Here is a 22,816-nt window from a genome sequence, read left to right on the forward strand (position 1 = left end):
ATCGGCATGTGTTATGTGCCCTTTCTGTACAGTGCAAATCTGCCTTGTGAAGTGCTAAAATGAAGTGCAACACCTGACCTTCACCTGCAGGCTACAGCTCACACTTTGAAAAACTACCTGGTGCTGTTGTTGGGCACCTTTAGATTTGGAATCGATGCCAGTCTCTGGAAGCTAATTTGTTTTATTTGCTTATTTTCAGCCCTGGAAGAAAGCAGGAATGGCCCAAGGACACAAAGATCAGGGGGCTGTGGGGACGGCAGACCCTGATGAAGACTCTCCGAACATGATTGTCTACAGAAAGGTAAGAGATTTTCCAGTTTTATCTCTTGCTCAGTTAGTTCAGGTTACCTGGTAATCAAGTCAAGCCCATCTCCTCAATACCAAATACTTGCACCCTGCTCGCTCTTTGCCCTCCAATTAGGTGTGAATGAGATTTTTAACGCCATGCTTAACACCTATTATTCTGCAATATTCCACAGACTGTGTTCGGTTTCGGTTTCCCTCTTCCTTTCCACGAGGTGATGGGAAACCCACACTGTCAAGACACCCTTCAAAGAGAGTGGGGCAAAAGAAAAAGGCCTGTAATTAATTCCATTCACACGAAACCGTGTTGGCGAAGATACTCAGATCACCCTGTAGTGCTCGGCACACACAGATGTGAAAATAAATAGCTCATTAGCTACTGCTCAGAGGTGCTTACAGACACTTGAGGGTTCGTTTTGATGTTTTGCCTCCCCTTCATGGATTTCAATATATTCTTTTAGCGGCGTAAAAAAAATAAAAGCTTATCAGAAGCATTTGCATATCGCATTGTGAGTTCTGATTGCGCAGTATAGTGTATAGTTGTCTGTTTTGTGGTTTTTTTGGATGTCCTCTTGTTAGGTTTCATTGAAATGTTCCTCAATTAGCATATTACTGACCACCTGCTACAGAACGTCCATGTTTAATGAGCATTGGATCTGTAAATATCTAGAAGAGAGGGGGGTCTCAATTACATCCTCCCTCCTGTGGGTTCAGTTGTTTTAATGACACAATTTATATGGCAAAACACGGAGCATCGATGCTGATCATCAGGCATAATATAGAGAATGAAAAACGAAATTGCATGAAGAAACGGCATCTGATGACACAGATCGTTTCCATCCATATGAAGGAGTTATCCCTGATTTATATTCTTTGACGCTGACATTTATTATGCTATTGATGTTCCTTCATTATGTTCTAAAGTGGTTTGGCTGGCAGGAATTTGTTATGATAGAGAGAAAATGTTGAGGTAAACGGTCTAAAATATCAGATATTCATAAATGTGTCATATTGCTATTGTGTGGGAGCCATTTGGTCCAACATTTTGCACAATGCTGCAGCTATAGCCATTACTGATTTGATCGACTGTTATACTCTGACTATACTAGTCCTTTCAACTTCTGCAGGTTCCACAAGACATTGATTCATTTATTAACAAACAAGGGGGGTTTTGTTTCTGTTATTAATCGCGATTTGGAAGATTCAAAGGGAAATAAGAACTGCTGTATGTGTTATTGCTCTTCTTGTAAGACACCATTAATTGTTCTACTTCTCCTATATGTTTGTGTGTGTCTGTGTCATGCTGTGGACATTGTTTCTGTATTAAGCAATTTGATTATTAATTCTTTGAAGCTGAAAAATGCCATTATAACTTCAAGTGATTGGGGGTAATACTCTATATGCAGGGGCTCTGTGATTGCAAACCTAATAAGCTGAGTGCCTTTACAGCTCTCCAAACAACTGGCAAGAAACTAATTCAGTTATGACAGCACAGAAGCGATGGACAGCATTTGAACACTGTGTCAGACTCCAGCAAATAAAAAGTAAAAGTCTGGAGGAATGTAAATTGGATTTCAGATCAGAATTGGCACATACTGTAGGCAGCACTTAAAGCACACATATTAAACTTTCTGTAAGCTTTCTCAGTTTATTACATTTTTCCTAAGAATGCATTTATGAATCTTGTGCTCCTTTTTGGAAAATGATCTGCCTGGTACTATTTTAGTGTATGTGCATTGATACTAACCTATATTTAAGTGTAGTAATAGGAGGCACTTGTGCAGAAAGCTTACTATAATGTTCTTTAAAAGGTTTTTTTTCCTTCAAATGTAGAGGTATAATTTCACAATTGCTAGCAAACTGCCACCTTGGAATAAGACATCATTTTTGCCTGAGATATTCAAAGCAATTGATTTGTGAAAATTACTTTTTTTTAAGCGGTATTTGGAAATATGCCTCAGAATCCAAGTAATGGAGTGTGATTTATAAATCTCTATTATTCTCTAAATGAAACACTGAAGGGCTATCTGTAAAGCTGATTGCCGGTTAATTTTAGTTTTCACATTGATCTCTTGTAATTTGCCTCTGCATTCCCAGTTCTAGATCGGTGGGGGCTTATGGTAGGGTATTCACTGAAACGTTTTTTGTTTGAATGTTAAAAGTGTATTTCTGATCTTAAAATAACATTCTTTGGCAAATAGCCACATCTGCTGACATACAACAGGCCAAAAATGGCAAACCTACTCCCTCATACAATTAGCCTGTCCATTATGCATCTCACAGAATAATTATTTTATTTAGTTTTTAGCTCATGCAGTAAACCACATGGTATATTTACTCAGGATACTTTATGGGATTAAGTTGCTTGGTAAAGTTCCAGTTTGTTCTACTGCACCTACTTCGCTCAAACAATATATTTCCTCAAAGCCAAGCCTGACTTAAGTGTAATGAGTCTGCCAGTGAGCAATCTGCAGACCTGTGACTAGACCAGTTTGATTTATGAATGGAGCCCTTAGCTCAGTGAATATATATTTCTTACATATTCTGCTACTCCATGTTTCTGAAATATTGCAAGCTGTTTGTTGAAATTGTATCAACGTAGAATATTTCAGTTAAACTGGGCTGCCAGGCCTCTGTAAACAGCAGGAAGAATATATATATAGGCTATACTGTATGCTGTATGCTCTCAAGCTTAGCACCTTGTTTCTTCAGTTTATTTGGCCTTGTGCATTGATAAAGCATGGTTCTCCCTCACAAAATCACACACAAAAACCACATGAACTATTGTGATCTCATCAATGCTCTTAAATTAAAAGTGTGGCATCTCCTCTAGACTTTGCTTCGATTTTATTAAATGCAAAACAGTCGTTTGGCCTATAGCCCTTTGGTAAGTTAATTAGGTGTACTCATTCACTAAAATCATTATATGTGATGTATTACTCATACAAATGTTTTTTGGTCTGCTATCTACATTAATTTGGTTGAGTTAATTTTTTTCATTATTCAGTAAAAGACCGATAAATAGAAATATCATGAGGTTATACATGGTAAATCTTTTAAATACCCCAAGCCCCTCTCTACATAATTTACTATTCAACAACAGAAGGCTCTTCTTTCCTGAAGTTAAATGACATGAGATCGAGTAACAAGGGGATAGAGAAATCAAGAAAGCCAGAATTTGTTCTGCATGCTAATACAATCCCAGTAAGACTGGATTATACAGCGAACATAAGTGAGATGTGACTTTTGGGATAAAAGCAATACTTTAATATTGTACTTACAAAAATGCAAACAGATGGTTAGTAATGATACACCTGCTGACTTATTTCTATAGCGGTAATGCTCAGTACAATGGACAGGGGCACGGGAGGGGGCTCCTGCTGGGGCTTAACACAGTGATGAAGATACAATTTTTATCAGTACAGTGCTAACCCTGAGACTGGCGTGATTGGTTGAAACAGCAGGAAAAGGGTCGGGCGTGATTTGCTGAGAGAAGCCAATATGTAGCCTATTCAGTTGCACAACAGCCAATCAGTGCTGTGGTGGCTGTCTTGGGTTTTGTTTATTCCATGTTGGTCATTTTGGGTCACTAACTATAATCCACTTCTCGCAGACAAGTTTGTGTAGTAACTAATAATTAAAAATGGCAATGACTTTACTTTCAGTCAGCAGCACCCCCTGCTCAAAACATCTTCCCGTGTCTGTGACAGTGGGATGTGTTATTGTGTCTATCTGCACAGTGCACAAAGCATGTGCTGTTAAAGATGCCTTGCTTGATGAACCGCTGAGTGTTGAACAGATGCCCATAAGAACTGAGCCAAGTGTGTGAAAAAGATGTGTTTTGGTACATTTTGGCCTTAGTAACTACATTTAATTTATTTTTACCAAACATATATATTTTCCATTCCAGTTACTGAACTATTTCTATCACAGTGAATTTATGTGTGTATTTATTTGTTTGTTTGTTTTTTAATTAGGCCTGCATATTTAAAGTTTGATTGTTTGGCCTACTAGTTCTCAGCAAAACAATGATTAATCATGTGTGACTCAATTTCTCTTCTCATATGCCTCATGATAAAAAGTTCTGTCTCCATTTCAATATTTTATTTAATTATTTATAAGTTTATGTGCATTGATTAATTATTTAATCAATTGCATATAATTGGCTTCCTACCTAATCTTTTTAACATGAAAAAATTTATGATAAAATATTCTTGTGTGTACTAGAAAAAATAACATAAAATGGGTAAGAGATATAAGATTCTGAATTTATAAAAGTACATTTTTAATTGCTTTGAATTTAATTATGATTAAAATGTATTTTTAACTTTCCCAACTAAAGCTGCTTTGAATATTTAATATAATGACATTTCCTGGGAAGATTTGTTTTCCACAGATAACACAAGTTATAGTCTTGTGTAATTGTCTTTTTAAATGTCTTACATTTATGCAGTATCATTTACCCAAGTTTATTTATTTATATAGTTATACCTATTGCTCTTACTGATATGATTGTCCTGTATTATCCATTGGCTGTTGCTGCATGAGTGTGAAAAATAAAAATAAGCTGAGGTCCCACTGTATTCCAACTAGAGCATGTGCTGCTTTTTCTGTGTAGAGAATATGTACATTTTCAGGCTATTGTGGGAGGGAGGGTTGATGTTTGTGGGAGGATATAATATATAATATCATGCAGTATTTGTAGACTGAGATTTACCGTTATTCATAGGACAGTCAGTACCAGTCCTTGAGGGCCACAGGTCCTCTAATTTGTTTTCTACTTGATTTAATTTCACATCATTGAACCATTTATTTGGCTAAGAAGCAATGCAATGCAATGTGATACCTCCACATTTTTTTGGTTAATTGGAAGGTACTTCTAAAACCTTCAGGAATTTTGACCTCAAAGACTGGAGCTGGCCATCCTTGGGTATTGATATTTTTTGTACCACACAAATTATTACATTTAAAAAGCCAATGTTATGCGATTAAATGGGAAAACAAAGTTTATAACCTTAGCAAATAATGCTTACAATTTTTGACACTGATGACATTTTTAGAAATATATCTTTTCCATAGTCAGAACGGGTTCCTGTTCCATTCTAACCCTTTGTGAGTTCTAACCAAATGTGCAGCCATTTGTAAAATTGATTTCAGAATGTTTTTGATGTTTAAGACTTCAGTGATGTTTGTCAGAGTCTTGAAATTGCAATATGGCGACCCTAACACTTTACCTCAAAGGGATTTCTGCAGTAATAAACCTCCCAGCTTACTAATCAGGTTTCAAGTGCATCAGGCATTTTCCTCTGATAACTGCCCACAGAAGGTAGAATTAGATTTAAAGGTATACAATCCCGATGCTGCATCAGAAAAGTACAGTAACAATCGTAAAATTCTCACAAGAAAAATAATACAGAAAAATTGCATGATACGTTTGGGTGCTTGTAAGCTTCTTTTTCATCTTGGAGTTTGGGAAATAATTCCTTTGGGAAATAATTCTGTGATGAAGTGTTGGTTATGGTTATTGTTATTGATCTTGTAACATTATTGTACTTTGTTACTTTAAATGCACTTCAGAGCCAAAATAAATTGGAAGGACTGAGGTGAAATCTGGAAGTGTCATTGTTTATTTCACCTAAAATAGTCCCGTTAAAGAGGGGCGAAAATAAAAACAGCTACCACCAAATTAAGTCAGAATAATACAGGCATAAATCAAATGTTCTACTCTAACGTAATCACTAAACAATACATACAGCCAAATGAGAAAAAATATGTACAGTGAGGGAAAAAGTATTTGATCCCCTGCTGATTTTGTACGTTTGCCCACTGACAAATAAATGATCAGTCTATAATTTTAATGGTAGGTGTATTTTAACAGTGAGAGACAGAATAACAGCAAAACAATCCAGAAAAAAGGAATTCAAAAAAGTTATGAACTGATTTGCATGTTAATGAGGGAAATAAGTATTTGATCCCCTATCAATCAGCAAGATTTCTGGCTCCCAGGTGTCTTTTATACAGGTAACGAGCTGAGATTAGGAGCACTCTCTTAAAGGGACTGCTCCTAATCTCAGCTCGTTACCTGTATAAAAGACACCTGTCCACAGAATCAATCAATCAATCAGATTCCAAACTCTCCACCATGGCCAAGACCAAAGAGCTGTCCAAGGATGTCAGGGACAAGACTGTAGACCTACACAAGGCTGGAATGGGCTACAAGACCATCGCCAAGCAACTTGGTGAGAAGGTGACAACAGTTGGTGCGATTATTCGCAAATGGAAGAAACACAAAATAACTGTCAGTCTCCCTCGGTCTGGGGCTCCATGCAAGATCTCACCTCGTGGAGTTTCAATGATCATGAGAACGGTGAGGAATCAGCCCAGAACTACACGGGAGGATCTTGTTAATGATCTCAAGGCAGCTGGGACCATAGTCACCAAGAAAACAATTGGTAACACACTACGCCGTGAAGGACTGAAATCCTGCAGCGCCTGCAAGGTCCCCCTGCTCAAGAAAGCACATGTACAGGCCCGTCTGAAGTTTGCCAATGAACATCTGAATGATTCAGAGGAGAACTGGGTGAAAGTGTTGTGGTCAGATGAGACCAAAATCGAGCTCTTTGGCATCAACTTGCCGTGTTTAGATGAGGAGGAATGACCCCAAGAACACCATCCCCACCGTCAAACATGGAGGTGGAAACATTATGCTTTGGGGGTGTTTTTCTGCTACGGGGACAGGACAACTGCACCGCATCAAAGGGACGATGGACGGGGCCATATACCGCCAAATCTTGGGTGAGAACCTCCTTCCCTCAGCCAGGGCATTGAAAATGGGTCGTGGATGGGTATTCCAGCATGACAATGACCCAAAACACACAGCCAAGGCAACAAAGGAGTGGCTCAAGAAGAAGCACATTAAGGTCCTGTAGTGGCCTAGCCAGTCTCCAGACCTTAATCCCATAGAAAATCTGTGGAGGGAGCTGAAGGTTCGAGTTGCCCAACGTCAGCCTCGAAACCTTAATGACTTGGAGAGGATCTACAAAGAGGAGTGGGACAAAATCCCTCCTGAGATGTGTGCAAACCTGGTGGCCAACTACAAGAAACGTCTGACCTCTGTGATTGCCAACAAGGGTTTTGCCACCAAGTACTAAGTCGAAGGGGTCAAATACTTATTTCACTCATTAACATGCACATTTTCTGGATTTTTTTGTTGTTATTCTGTCTCTCACTGTTAAAATACACCTACCATTAAAATTATAGACTGATCATTTCTTTGTCAGTGGGCAAACGTACAAAATCAGCAGGGGATCAAATACTTTTTTCCCTCACTGTATATATATTCTGAGTTTGGATATGTGATAGTAAGCCTTTCAATGTGCTTTCCATTTGCTTATTTCACCGTGCATTTGTTAATAGAATATGTTTTATTAAACCACTGTACATATTTTTTGAGCTTGCATTGCAACAGTAACAACCCTCCGCAGTGGGCATTGTGGGCTTTTGTTAAGTGCCCTTTTCTTTGGCTTAGGACACTTAACTTTCACCAAGGTCAATTATCATCTGAAGATGCCTGCTGTGGCCAACAGGAATGCTTAATGTGTTTGCGGAGCGCTGGCGATTCTGCACCGTTTGAGTTTTTCTTAGAGTATCAGTGGCTTTCCAGAATTTGACCCAAGTCACGGTATATGGCCTGTCTGATGACTCTGAAGAATTAAGGGCATTTTTAAGAATAATACCGGAATCCCAGAATTCCTTGCTGCTGAACCAGAAGTTCCTTAAACTCCAGCCTCCACCAGAGCCGACACACTTGTCAAATTAGGAATGCACATACTGCCATTTGCCCTATCTTAAATAAGGCCAGGCCTCTCACAGTTTCTGTTGCTGTGTTTTAATGGAGCCGCTGATTAAACGAGCGCTTCACTTTTGCAACCAACCCGCGGGTTTTCCCCCTGGGTGGAAAGCTGTTCAAATGTAATAAAAGCATGGGATGTAATCAAATGAGCGGGGGAGCGGGAGAGCGCCTGCCTATCTGTGTGTGCAGGGGTATGGGGAGGGGCGTTAGCGAGCGAGGAGTGTTTGCCAGCGCTGACTTGGCGGGGAAGTGGTGACAGCGCTGATTGCTATAAATGGAGTTCACTATGTGGAGATGGTTGAGGACTTAATGGTTATTAATGACTCCTGCCTGCAGACTTTATTGCCACAGAATCTGCAGGACGAACATGCAGGGCGCTGCGTGGAGCCCAGATGGCGCGCAATATGCCACTCTTGTGAGTAACTGAGTGACTGTGCCCCACGTCCACATGAGAGGTGGAAGAGATGGCATTATTGTTGTCACTGTGTCCACACCAAATCATCACTGCTCTCTGGGGGAAAAGGAAATGTTGTCAGTAAAAATGTAATACTGCGTTTTTAAAATGAAGAACAATATATATATATATATATTATAATGTATATCTTGTATTCTTAGTTCATCTTGGGGAAGTTGATTTTTTTTTTCTTTTTTTTTCTATAATGACTTCAGTCCTTCAGCTCATTTACTTTTTCTAGAAAAAGTATGTTAATTCCTCTTCTGACAGTTGTGCAAATCTTTCTGTGATTGGGATTTCAGCTGTTCTTGAAGATGCAATTGTGTTGCAAAGTGAGGTTGCAGTGTGAGCAGAGTAAAGCTCATGAACTATTACTCCAGAAGTCAGCTGCACAAGACAGATAGAGGTGTTTTCCTTGTACTCTACCACTGTGCATTCACTTTCTGCTCTCTCTCTCTCTCTCTCTCTCTCTCTCTCTCTCTCACTCATTCGCTCCCTCGCTCTCCCTTCACCCTTTTTCTATATATATTACTTTAAAAGTTACAAACATCTGTTGCCTGAAGAGATTTATGTTATCTTTATTTGACCCTTTATCAGGATAAAACAGCATTTGCTTGAGCTGTTATTTTCCTTTTCATTTATGACAGAGCTTTGTTCATCCTCCTCATTTGAAACAGATCAAGCCTGTTTTCAGCACAAACACAATCATCCTGACACAGACGGACATCAAAAACAGGTGTTCAGGACAGCAGAGCAGTTTAAAGGACTTTTTGTTTCCTCTCCTAGAAGCAGTGCAGTATTTCATTGAATTAAGTCAGCCAGTGTTGTATAATGATTCCTGTCTCTTTGTTCCTCGTAACTCTCCACTCTTCTGAGATTTTTGCAGACTTTTTAAACTGTTTAGCATAGGATGTTAAAAAGAGAAACACTTGCTAAGTTCTCCATAATGCTCCATGCCAGCTCACTGTATTGGGTAAATAAGCTTTAACCAAAGAAACCAGCAAATACAAGAACACAAGTAAACAAGGGATACAAGTTTAAGCTGTAATAGATGTAAAAGAAGTCATACAGTGACGCAATTGCTTCTGTAATTGTTGTTCTTATCCAAACAAAATTCTTATCTAGAACTCCCCCTAAAATCAGACTTGGTAACAAAGCAAATGTAATCCTAATTGAACTTCACCAGCTCAAAGCAAATCCTGACTGAATTTTTACACAAATGCCACCCTGAATGGATTCTATTCCTGCCCACGATCGTCATAAATGACTAATCCCTGCTGGCTCTGATTATGGAGATACCGACAGGAGACATTTTTGGAAATGTCTTGGAAAACACATGTATCTCTCTGGTCTTCTCCGAGCTCAGCGAAGACCTATAGCAGTGATACGGGCAGAAAGGCACATTACAGATACCAGCTGAGGTATAAAAAGAGAGAAATAATAGACAGTGATTCCAAAAAATGCTTTTCAGCTTTTAGTATCAACTAAAAGAGACACAGTTAAGGTCTACTCCAAGAGAATTACTAGATGCATACATTTCTTGGCCATGTCTGTTCCATGTGTTTCCTCTGAAATCAGCCCTCGACTCTGTCCCTTGTTTTTCACTCTGTACACCTGCTTTCCTGGGATCAGCATCAGATGATTATTCATATTTACCTGCCACAAAAACAAAATCAAATAGCTTTCCTCAGCTAACGGCTGCTCCTTTCCCAGGCCGGCACTTCATGTCAGACAATTATCCTTGAGCTACATCGACTTTGACTCTTCATAATGTCCTGTCACTCAAGTCAGTCTGAGTGCAGGCAGTCCAATATCCCAGAGCATTAACGTGATTCAAAGATATGGTCTCGCACAAAATAATATATCTTGTGTGTTTCCTGAGGTGTTGGCAATAACATGAATCCGCTGTGTCTGCAGACAAAACCTAATTAATAGCTAAAATTAATGACAAGCATGTAAGAATCTCAAACAAATGTTACTCTTTTGTTTTCATTCCAAAACAAACACACACAAACCCCAAACCATATTCTTTCCAGATTATACTTCTAGTATACATCTAAAACTGAAACTTTGTGTGCTTATGACAACTGATTATAAACCAAGCTGGGAGAGTTTTGATGGATCATGCTGTACAATTGCCATGTTTGGCTTGGGGGGCAGCAGGACTTTTCTGCAGTAGAGGTAGAGGTTTATAAACAAGCACAAATGGAGCAGACAGCTTTGTGTTTTCGTTCATGCTCTGACAAAAAAAAAAAAAAAAAAACCTGTGACATTCTGCGTTCCCTCCAATTGGATGTCCATCAGCTCATGCAAACTCTTAATTAAACTTGTGGTGCTCTTTTAAAACATGTGACATCTTGCTGCTAGGAGAAAGTTCAAGCGGTCGACTGTAGAAAGGAGATTGCTGCCTTTCTGCATAAATACATCCTTTCATCCTGCTGGCGATCCCATCACCTGGAGTCTCTCTGCCTGCTATAGCTGTGGCTGTACTCTGTATAAGGCCAGAGCTGTCAGGAACAGTCCTGTCACCTCTCACCACATCTCTACCCATGCTAATTGCTGGTTTAATTATTAAAGCTCGTTTTCAGCTCTTTATTCTATGAAAAATCCTATCTCCCTGGGGACTGTCATCCCTCTCACATTCTTTTATTCATGACTAGTATATTTATTTTTACCATGCTTCATTTTGCCCTTCAGTTGCCTCTACATGAGACTATACTTGGTACTTTGGTCTTGAGAAGATGTATTTGTTAAAGTGTCTTTTGAAGTGTGAATGTCCACACATGAATAACTGTAGTGGAAACAAACAGGGCCATGTTTAATGAGGGTGTCCAACCTGAATCATGACAATATTGAAACATTTATTATTCAGCATTTTATAAAAATATGAATCATCATCATTCCTTCCTGGATGAGAATCTTTTTCATATCCTGCTTTGTAGGTTAGAAATTTCTTTACATTGCACTGTTATTTGGAACTATTTCTTCCACTCTGCTCGAGGCCACTGCACATTCATGTTGGATTTACAAAGCAAACACCTGCAAGCCATTGTTGTTTGTTTGACAGTGTCTTTGATGTCGATGATGATCTGAGCAGTGTTTGAATAAGGGCTTGAAAGATATCAAGATCTAAAACTGGTGGATTTCAAACGGTGTGAAAGTTGCATTGGCCGGGATTATTCTTTCATTTCCCAATAATCTTCCCTAGAAGGATAGTCTGTGTTAACCATATGCACTTTAAAATCAATAGAGCAGACAATTTTGACTTCAATTTGTTCAGTCAAAAGAATGAAAATAGAGCTGGTAATGAGAAAAGTATGTTGCTTATAATGGAGAGCTGTAAAGAGGAATGCAGGATCAAATAATTAAAGAGATGAAGGTAAATCACGACCATTTAAATTAGAATACTTAACAGAATGTGTTGCTAATGGTGGCTCAAGACACTCATACAATTTTGAACGTGAAAAACTAATTCTCATTTCACAATAATAATTGATAGTATCTTCATTGCAGTGTTCATAGCTGAATACATTATATATTAACATTTATCACTTAAGACTAGGAATGCAATGCTCTGATTGCTATCAGTGTTCCTCACAGACCTTCGGGAAACTAATCTGAATGCAGGAATAAATATAGGCCGAATCACAACTGATCACATCTTCTAACCTGAGCTTGCAGGTGAAAATAATAGCCGTGTTTGAAGTCTTTATCACAGCATGTACCATTTTTCATGAAGAGCGATGAGATTTACGCCTGCAGGGCTCAAAAGAAAGCCTGTTGGAAAACTTGATTTGAAGATGAATGAATGGAGAGAACAGAATCACAGTTGCATCCAGATAAAGATTGTTATACTTTTTTATTTCTCATCCCACCATAGTTTTCGTTTGCATGTTAGAAAGTTTTTCTGCTTCAATTATGGATTCCTATCGATAAAACCTGCCATAAATGCTTTGTAATGGACTTTTGTGACACCATGGATGTGTTTTGGTTTATTAATATTGGTTTGGGTCAGTCAACACGTTATCCTTTTTTGACCCCGTGTGCGGAACTTTATTGTGAAGTCATTTATTCATGCATGCCGGGCATGTTCTGTCATTTCTGGATGCCAGGATAGACACTGGGGAAAAGAGCAACAACAACCCAAAATTGATAACGTGATATAGCTTTGCTCATCTTGTCTGCGCTCCCTTAGAAGCCGTGCAAATGTTTTTTTTATGTCGTTTGATTTCAGCGGAAAAACTCGGTAACTGCCCAAACATCAGCCAGGAACACAAACTGCAACCCTTCACTTTCAGTGTTTGCTTTCTTTCAAGTTTCAAATAGCAAAATGTTGTTTCCTTGTGGGGATTTTTTACTTCGTATATTCTCGCTCCTGCTGCTCCCTTTGCTAGACCCTGAGGTAAGATATTACTGTTCAGAAATTTGATAAAGCAATTACTTGTGGAGTGGAGTTAATGTATAATCACACAGTGTCAGGAGGAAGCCGAAGGAGTTTTGCTTTTGCTTTTTGTCCAAATTAATATTGCTTCCCATTTCTCTGCTTGGTTCAAAAACGCCCAATTCCACCTCCACTGTCAACCCAACGTAGCCAGGTCCTTTTGTGTGGCTTTAACATATAGAAACTGATGCTTTTTTGGCAGAATTAATCTGTATTATACACTATAGGTAATGCAGTTGCCATGTTGAACCCTATCAAACACCCTGTTTCAGGTGTTCTTGCCCAACCTCCAACTTTTTTAAATAAAGGATTAAGCTACCCACTTAGAAAACTGCTTATCAAATTACATGTCCCTACAGTAATATTATCACTGAAATGAATGGCCTGGTATCTGGTATACAAAGTAATATTTTCAGAAATTAATATGTCTAGCACTCACTTAATTGCCATTAAGTTACAGAAGGTCAATTACAAGCAAAAGTAGCAGAATCATGCCATGTGCTGGAAGGAGAATTAATCTCCTGGCACCCCAGCCTGACTCATTCTCTTTATGACCCCTCCTAAATATTGACAGACACATTTTAAAGCTTTTGGCTGGTGCCGGTTGAATGAGTCATTTTGGACAGAAAGACCCAAAACACAACAGGCTAATGGTGAATATAACTGAAATAACAATGCTGGAATTGAAATGCTGCTATACATAATCACAATCATAATCAAACTCTTCATGGTTCCAAGGTGCTACGATAACCTGAGCCTGGTGCATATTAAAGAAACATGGAGAGATTTTGAGAGTGTTTTTTTACATGTTTAACTCGTTTGCACCTGATTTATGGCTTTGCGATCGGAGTAGCCTGTTGAGAGAGGCGTGTGTGTTTATGTGAAGGGTTCCTTTGTTCAAATCTTTGGGGAACCCATTATTCCCACTTTGCCGCTGTCATGGTCCCGTTCATCTTTAATGACGGGGTTTTTACGTCGATGAGCTAAATAATGCATTCAATTTGTATGTTCCCATATGCTGTTGTATGTGGGATGCAAATGTGTGCATATGGCAACATAGAGCTCCTAGCAGCATCCCGCTGTGCGTAGCTGGCAGGGAGAGAGTTCTCAAGCTGATCTGCCCTGATTCACTGTATAATAGAGAGAGAGACAGAGAGGAACAGAGTATCTCGTTTTGGTAACAGTTTAAAGGAGGAGTTATTAATTCCTGGTACAAAATATTTATAACCTAAATGTGATAATTAGAAGCGCTATAAATACCAGACAGATTTACACCTGTTTATTCTGAGTTCATATTTTGTTGGGGCCCATAGGAGGAAAGGCTTTTGTCTTTCCAATCCTTTAACAAGGAATTAGCTTGAAGATATGTTATAAATAGTTCAGTGCAGCTATCACATTTACAAGTAGATCATGGAGGACTAATACAGGGTATGTGTCTCCCACCCACAGTTACTTTTTCTTTATTTCAAATAGAAACAAGCAGCTCATTGTATCCGGCTTCAGACTTTAAACAAGAGATTCGCACTGCCTCTCAGCATTAAATGATACAGGCGCGTCGATCAATAACAAATCAATCCAGGTGTACTCAGTTAATTACAAGACAATGAGTGCAATATAAAAATAATAAAATAAACATACAAATTAAAAGCCAATCAATGAATTCAACAAATATACACTTCAAAGCGATATTTCAAAACACAAGCTCAAGTGCAGTTACAGATAAATCATTTCTTAACTTAATTTCATAATGAGAGTTGTGTTGAATTTCTCTTTACGTAACAGCATTATTATTAATATTATGATTATTATTATTATTATTATGATGATTATTATTATTATTATTACTGGCGCAACTGTTGCAATGTTGTTTTCATTTGCCATGTTATCTAATTCTCACCTTGGAGAAACACTAAATTATATATTCATCAGGTGTATCTATTTTTATTTAGTTTTTCTGTGCCTGAGTGCTCTTGTCCTGCAGGTTTTATTCTTTTTTTAATTAAACCATAAAAGAGGGCTTTTCAAATGACTGCTTGTAATTACAGACATGCCCTTGACAGGATTCTATTCAGATGTGACAGCTCGTAATCTGTCACTTTGTAGAGCATGGCACCCTGATAATGGCTTCCTCCTTGGGTTTGTGCACAGACGATGCTGGAGAGCGCTCTGTGACTGGCTGTGTCAGGCGGGCTCTGGAGAGGAATCCGAGAGCTTGAGAGCTGTCCGTCACCCTGATTGAAGGCTCTCAGTCTTGCCTGTCAGCAGGAATCGTGGGAGAAGTGAATCCCTTTTTAGGAAATTACAGGTGTCCTCTGGCTCCCACCAGTGCCTTTTGAGAGGGGTTTCTTGTTGATGTGCTTGCCAGGAATAATGTAGCTCTCCATTTGCAGGTGTGCAGGTCCAGATCTTGAGTCAAAGATTATGTCATCTCCACACAGACATGGTTGATTTAAAAACACGCACACACGCACACACGCACGCACACGCACACGCACACACACACGCAAACAAAAGCCCTGCTCATCTAGATAGAAGTCACATATACTTTAAGTTTGAATCCCAGTTACTGAGGCCATGAACTTGCACTCACTGCTAGTACCTGAACAGATGTGCATGACAGATCTGTAAGTGCATTACCCAATCCCTGTTCATTACAATAGAATAATTCACAATTAGAAACCAGTAGCCAAATATAATTAATTCCCCAAAGCTGACGCGTATCCTTAGAACAGAAACATTTTAATTGGCTGTAGCAACTCGAAAGCATTGATTTGGTGTCTATAAAACCAATTAAAATAAACCAATTCAATATATGATGCCTTAGTCCTTACATCAGAGTATGGCCATATGTGCAAACAATCAAAAACAACAATTTGCAATAACAGCCACTAATAAAAAGCCCCTATTTAATGCACTTGAATGGAAATTATCAATAAAATATTCAGCACTACAGCAGTGGAAAGCAGTTCACTGTCGGTGGTGTTTTCCCATGGTTCCCCTTGAGATGTTGTTTTAGATTGCTGGGGGATTTATTTTAATTCATTTAATCAGTCAAGCATACTAATAGGGATTGTGTTTGTCTGTGTCAATTTGGTTATAACAGAGACAAATGGATATGAATGGGATTTCTTTCCAATAAATGATAGATCACGCACTTTATAAATGTTTATTTTTTTATTCAAAGCCAATAACTTGACTGGTGTGATACCAAAATGGTTCTTTTTTACTGACTAAATAAGTCATGACCCAGTGTACAGGGCCTACCTAGCTGGATCAATATAACGGAAGCTCCAGCTATCTTTAGTTTTCATTTGCTGGTTTCATTTGATTTCATTCCTTCCCCTAGTTATAGTCCCTTACAGCTTTGCCGCCCCCCCAAACAAGCACGACTCGAAGAATTCTTTAAATCCTTCAGCGGTGGCACTTGACAGATCTCCTCCGTTTCTGTGTCCTACATTCAGCTTTCAAAGAGTCAATCTGGAGAAGAGGAGACCAGTTTAACTAAATAAATTAACAAATCCCGAGTAAATCGTGCTACAGTGTTCCGCCTTGGAATAAATCCACTGATAAAAGGTCTGTGTATCTGTCAGAGCCAGGCTTAGGAAAACTAGTCCAAGTAAAGCGTGGGGCTTCTAATCTAATACTGACGTAAGATGGCTGCAAACTCGAGTACTACTTCTGTGGAGCTGCCAAGTCCCCCTCATACACACGCACACGCACACACTTACAACAAGCCTGGGTTCTCGGAGTTACAGCCGAGTGAGTGGCGTCAGCCTGCGTGAGTGCATGTGACTGCTTCGTGCTTCAAAGCAGAAGGCAGATCCAGCAGTACTGTAAAATATTCATGACATGAGGGAGCAGGCTGGGTGACAGGGGACTCTTCATGACGGAGGCTGTTAGAGAGTTTGAAGTGGGGAGAGTATGCTTAAGACATGTCTCTCATATTGACACACATGTCTTCATGCTCCACGGAAAAAAGATGCACCCACGGTCAGTTTACTTTCGGTTGCCAGGTTACCACAGAAAACATGGTCAACAACGTTTTTTTCATGTTTCTTTTTTTCTGCTGAGTGCCCCAGACACCTTCATAGATAAAAACAATTGGCAGGGTTAGTAGTTTACATAGCTTAAGACATCAGTAGTCTAACAGTCATATACATATGAGCTATTCTGCTACGTATCTCCCTGCCCTCATGAAATGCCTGGTCTTCTCTTTATGAAATGTAAATAGTAATCCATCTACTGTCTTATGATCTATATTGGGTCTGAAATTCTGAAATAAACATAGGAAAATAACTTTGTGTTGGCAAAGCTTTGTATGCGGCCTGAAGTATCAACACTTATCCATCCTTTAACCCCCTAAACAGTGTTCACAGCTTTACAATTTAAACAGCTTTATTTGTTATTTGGAAAACAAATACCCCATCTAACCGTTTAATCTGTTAAACCTTGCATATGACATAATTGTTGTACTATGCCTTAATTTACTTACTGTAGGATCTGATTGTTTCTTTAAGTTGGTAGAAAGAAAGAACTTGGTGCCGATGGTGAAAATGTTGATTAATGTAAATTTACAGTTAACAGCCTATGGTGTGTTACAGTTTGGTAAACTGCAGTTACTGCAGTTGGTGAAATGCAACATATTAAGGTGGTTTTTCACTTTCCAATCAGCTTCATATGAAGGAGGTTAAAAGTTCACTGGAGTATTATTTTATGAGAATATTTGTAAATGTTCATTTGACAAGGTCATTTGATTTGTGAAAGCTGTGCTGTGTGTTCAACATCTTAATGACAATCAGGCTGCCACACAGTCCACAGTAGACAATATTTAGTGTCTTTATGTGTCAGACAACAATCACAGCTCTCTTGGGTGCTTTTGATTAAAGACTTTTGAAAGACTCACATTAAGAATTCGACATGATGGGTGATGTTGCTGTCAACACGCTGACTCAAATGTCATTTTGATGATCTGTTCAATTTGGAATGCTAAAACATTAATATTATGATACATTCATATTGTTCTATAGTCCATACTCACTGCTATTTAAAAAAAAAAGTGAAAATATCAAAATCTATAGCAGACACAAATTCCTCCGTCTTAACTCGGCTCAATCAACTGGAATCTTTACAGTTTGCTCTAGGCTGAATCAATGCTCAGCCAACTCCGAAAATATATAATTGATAAATAGATATAGGTTAACTATATTTGTTCAAATAAACATCACAAAATAACCTTCAAACAAAGTGTAGGCCTTCAAAATGGCTTTTTATACCTACATACATGTATGGACTACACACTGGTGCTTCAACAAGATTTAAGTACACTTCAGATGTAAAGACTGAGTTTGTACCTGAAAAGGAAACTTCAATCAATGTCTTCTGCTTGTGTTAATGTATTGATGTGAAATGTGGATATATTATACAAAGCATATCCCATACGTTTAGATGTACCTGTGGGGGATTTATGTTGTGCATTTTGTTCCATGACAGAGATTATTGCCCCATTGGGAATTCCATCTTCATTTCCTGGCAACTGTTTGAAAACAAAATCAAGTAAAATGAAGGCATGTGGAATCAAAATGGCAGCAGATCAAAGTTGTTGTCTCTTTGTGGAAGGGAGCACAAGGCTTCTGGAGCTGGAGGGAATAGAGTCAGGAGCCATTTAATATGATTTAAGTGAATCCAATATGGAGGGCAATAGCTGCTATAGTATATGGAGGATAACTGATGTGTTTGTATGATGCTGATGTGCTTCCATTATTTGAATCTTTCAATTACAGACCATTTCTCTAAATCAATAAAAAACATGTTTCCCTTATGTGTGTTGTTAAAGGCTTTAGAAGAGAGTCCAAATTCTGTTTTCTCCTAGGTTTTAGTGAACAGATATCCACATCTTTGCCAATTAGACTGCTAGCTATACTTGCTAAATGGCAATAACCTTGCAGATCCTGTGCCTCTAATGACTGAGCAGGGGGTAGACTAACGGTAATCAGAGCTGGAAACCCAGTTGTTACTCAATCATGCTGTTGCACTGGGCAACAGAAATTACATGAAAGGCATAAGGAGACTTGTCAGATAGTATAGGATTAAGTAACTGGTCACAGCAGAGCACACAGAGACGCCCAACACAGAAAACCATTCAATAATACCAAGCCTCTCAGAGATGGTTCAAACCCACACCCTTCCAAAGAACTTTAAACTTTTTACGTAAGGTGCCATGGCTTGGGGTGGGGGTCGTGCTGGTCAGTCCGTTGCTTTCTCTTCTCTCTTCTCATCCGCTCGCTTCTTGCTCGCCTTTTCACCCTCCATGCGTTTCCCCTCAAGTACTTGATTGTTGCAGCCTGACAGCTGTGTGATGCGGAGGTTTCACTGTCCATTGGCGTGCAGAAGGGAAGACAGGTAAACCATGCAGTCCTAAAGCACCTCCAATCATGCACAACTCCTTGCTTGCTGTCACAATATGTAGGCGAATACATCCCAATTGAGCATATTCAGTGTAATATGTCAGATTCGTGGATAGCACTGTTGTGTTCACTGCCTTTCTTTTCTTTCTCTGGTCCATTTGAAAAGAGTGCTTCAGCAATATGAAAAGAGGCTTATAGACAGTTTAGAAGGACTTGATTCTTATTAAGTTTGAAAACCTTTTGCTCGGCCACTCATGTTTTCTTTAAAATGGGGACCTCTTTGACACTGCGTTAATGCCATTGAGCCTTGCACATTCAAGCTGAAGTGAAACAATAAGCTAGTGGGGATTGTAAAGTTCAGACAATAGCCTTTTGAAATGTGATGGTGACACTGCCACAAACACATTCATAAAAATACACTTTAGTTCCAAGTTTAGAATATACTAAACTCTCACATCAGATTAATAATGGCATGATTATCGATTTCCGGTGTATGAATGCAAAAAATATTGCTTCCTTTTGTTTCAAAACAAAATGAACAAGCCTAGAGACCATGATTATACATTTTAAACACTACAGTAAAAAAACAACAACCACAATAACAACAAAAACATGCACTTTGTTATTTCCTTTTGGTTCTTCATTCATGAGCCAAATGTAGACTCTTTAATTTGGAATCAACAAATACAGATTTTTCCTTTGCTCTTCCAGTTTTTCGAGAACAGGTCAAATGTCTAGATTAGTAAAAATACAATAAAATGAATTATGTGCATGTAATTTCCATGCTTTCATTCCTACTCGGATATACCCCTGTATTTATTCACATTACTCAACTTCTAAAGTGTACTTGTACAGCTCTGCAAAATAATGATTCATTTTTGCAAACCTACCTATTTGACCTTTCAGTGCCAGTTACATATGCATTATATTGGCCTCCTGTTCTGGGGCTTAGACACACATGAAGAACATTTGAAGGGGAAGACTGTATTCTTATCAGAAGCTTATTACTTTTCACTTGCCATTATCTTAGTTGTTCCTCTCTTAGAGTTTGAAGTATGATGTTAGATTATAATCATCTTACTGTATATACCAAAGATAAATAGTTTATAAAAGTTAGGTACAAAACATTATTTTGTTTAAAATATTTTTGAAAATGATTAACATGCAAATATATTTTCAGAGAGTCCCCAACCAATGCAATGTACCTTTCCGCACATATATAATTTCATTGGATAAATCAACCCCAAACATGATTTTCATATGGCTTTTCTCATGGGGAGCTAAATATTTATGCCTTCCAACAGCTTGTCGGAAGATGAGGCACTCAAAGCGTTCTCTAGAGGAGGGCTGTAAATATCAACAGCATGAGACAGCATAGTGATTATCCTTTTCAAGGCAAGAGCAACAATAACACCTTTATTTTATTTTTATTTAGTTTTGTGCTGGGCATTTTTCTACAAGCACTTGACTGACACTAAAATGTACCCAAAAAAACCTAAACAAACCTTACAATGCAGGGCTTCAAGCTTAATAGACATTTCTGTGAAAGGATGTAATTTACGTGGGTTGTGCTGGTGGAGTAAACTTACTTGCTTTCTCCACCGACTCTGGGAAAACTGCTCACTAGTGAGAGGCAGATGATGTTTGTTGTTGTTGTGATTAGGCCCATCAGTTCAAAACAGGTTAAGTGGGGCCCTGATTACCCACAGTTCATTTCACCAGATGAAATAAACAGTGGGATTTATGGAATGTTTCTGGGTCTCCTATGTCCAAAACATGTATACTGTGAAAACTGAATATTTACAGTTCATATTAAACCTAGAGTAGTAACTTTCATGAACAGACATATTACTTCCTGAAATGCATAATTTGTAGTTACAATTGATAAATATTTCACCAAAGTATTAAGAATACAGTTAAGCTCATTGGGAGACCAAAATATATTTTATCTTGCATACAATACACAAAGCCACTGTATACTCTTGTGACAGGACTGCAGTTTTTAAATAAAACATCACTACTTGACATACAGAATAATGTATTGTTTCACTCCTTAAAAACAATAGAAGCTATTAAAAAAAACTGAAATAACACTCTTATTTGGTGAAAGGCTTGCCAGACAACTGTATTTGCTAAAGCAATTTACTGCAGTATTTTGTTTCAAAATAGCCGGAATTAAGGTGAAAGGAGGATATAAATTAATCTACATTCTATCATGATCTTTTTCATGATAACCTATTACCTGAGGGGAAATGCATGTACTCCTTTAGCCTCCATAACAAGCATAACAATGGAGGGTGAAATGTGCCTTCAGACAAGACCTTTCAGAGCTGTAAATCTCAGAAATGTTACTTTGTCGTCTTGCTTTGCCTTATATATATATACATTGAGGGAAAAAAGTATTTGATCCCCTGCTGATTTTGTACGTTTGCCCACTGACAAAGAAATGATCAGTCTATAATTTTAATGGTAGGTGTATTTTAACAGTGAGAGACAGAATAACAACAAAAAAATCCAGAAAAACGCATTTCAAAAAAGTTATAAATTGATTTGCATATTAATGAGGGAAATAAGTATTTGATCCCCTATCAATCAGCAAGATTTCTGGCTCCCAGGTGTCTTTTATACAGGTAACGAGCTGAGATTAGGAGCACTCTCTTAAAGTGGCTCAAGAAGAAGCACATTAAGGTCCTGGAGTCTCCCATTGAAAATCTGTGGAGGGAGCTGAAGGTTCGAGTTGCCTAACGTCAGCCTCGAAACCTTGTGGATGTGTGCAAACCTGGTGGCCAACTACAAGAAACGTCTGACCTCTGTGATTGCCAAACAAGGGTCAAAGGGGTCGAAGTCGAAGGGGTCAAATACTTATTTCCCTCATTAACATGCAAATCAATATATAACTTTTTTGAAATGTGTTTTTCTGGATTTTCTTGTTGTTATTCTGTCTCTCACTGTTAAAATACACCTACCATTAAAATTATAGACTGATCATTTCTTTGTCAGTGGGCATACGTACAAAATCAGCAGGGGATCAAATACTTGTTTCCCTCACTGTATATATACACTCACCTAAAGGATTATTAGGAACACCTGTTCAATTTCTCATTAATGCAATTATCTAACCAACCAATCACATGGCAGTTGCTTCAATGCATTTAGGGGTGTGGTCCTGGTCAAGACAATCTCCTGAACTCCAAACTGAATGTCTGAATGGGAAAGAAAGGTGATTTAAGCAATTTTGAGCGTGGCATGGTTGTTGGTGCCAGACGGGCCGGTCTGAGTATTTCACAATCTGCTCAGTTACTGGGATTTTCACGCACAACCATTTCTAGGGTTTACAAAGAATGGTGTGAAAAGGGAAAAAC

General features: G+C 38.4%; 1 protein-coding gene across 2 annotated transcripts in view; it reads left to right on the plus strand.

Annotated features, from left to right (window-relative positions):
• The window catches only part of rgs6 (regulator of G protein signaling 6), a 90,906-nt gene that overhangs the window by 4,443 nt on the left and 63,647 nt on the right, over positions 1 to 22,816 (plus strand). For both annotated transcript variants that reach the window (XM_066694325.1, XM_066694326.1), the window contains exon 2: positions 200 to 301. In XM_066694325.1, the coding sequence (XP_066550422.1) occupies positions 218 to 301 (84 nt within the window). In that variant the 5' untranslated portion in view covers positions 200 to 217. The remainder of the gene's footprint in view (positions 1 to 199; positions 302 to 22,816) is intronic.

The sequence above is a fragment of the Amia ocellicauda genome, chromosome 21 (assembly GCF_036373705.1).
Source record: "Amia ocellicauda isolate fAmiCal2 chromosome 21, fAmiCal2.hap1, whole genome shotgun sequence".
Lineage (NCBI taxonomy): Eukaryota > Metazoa > Chordata > Actinopteri > Amiiformes > Amiidae > Amia > Amia ocellicauda.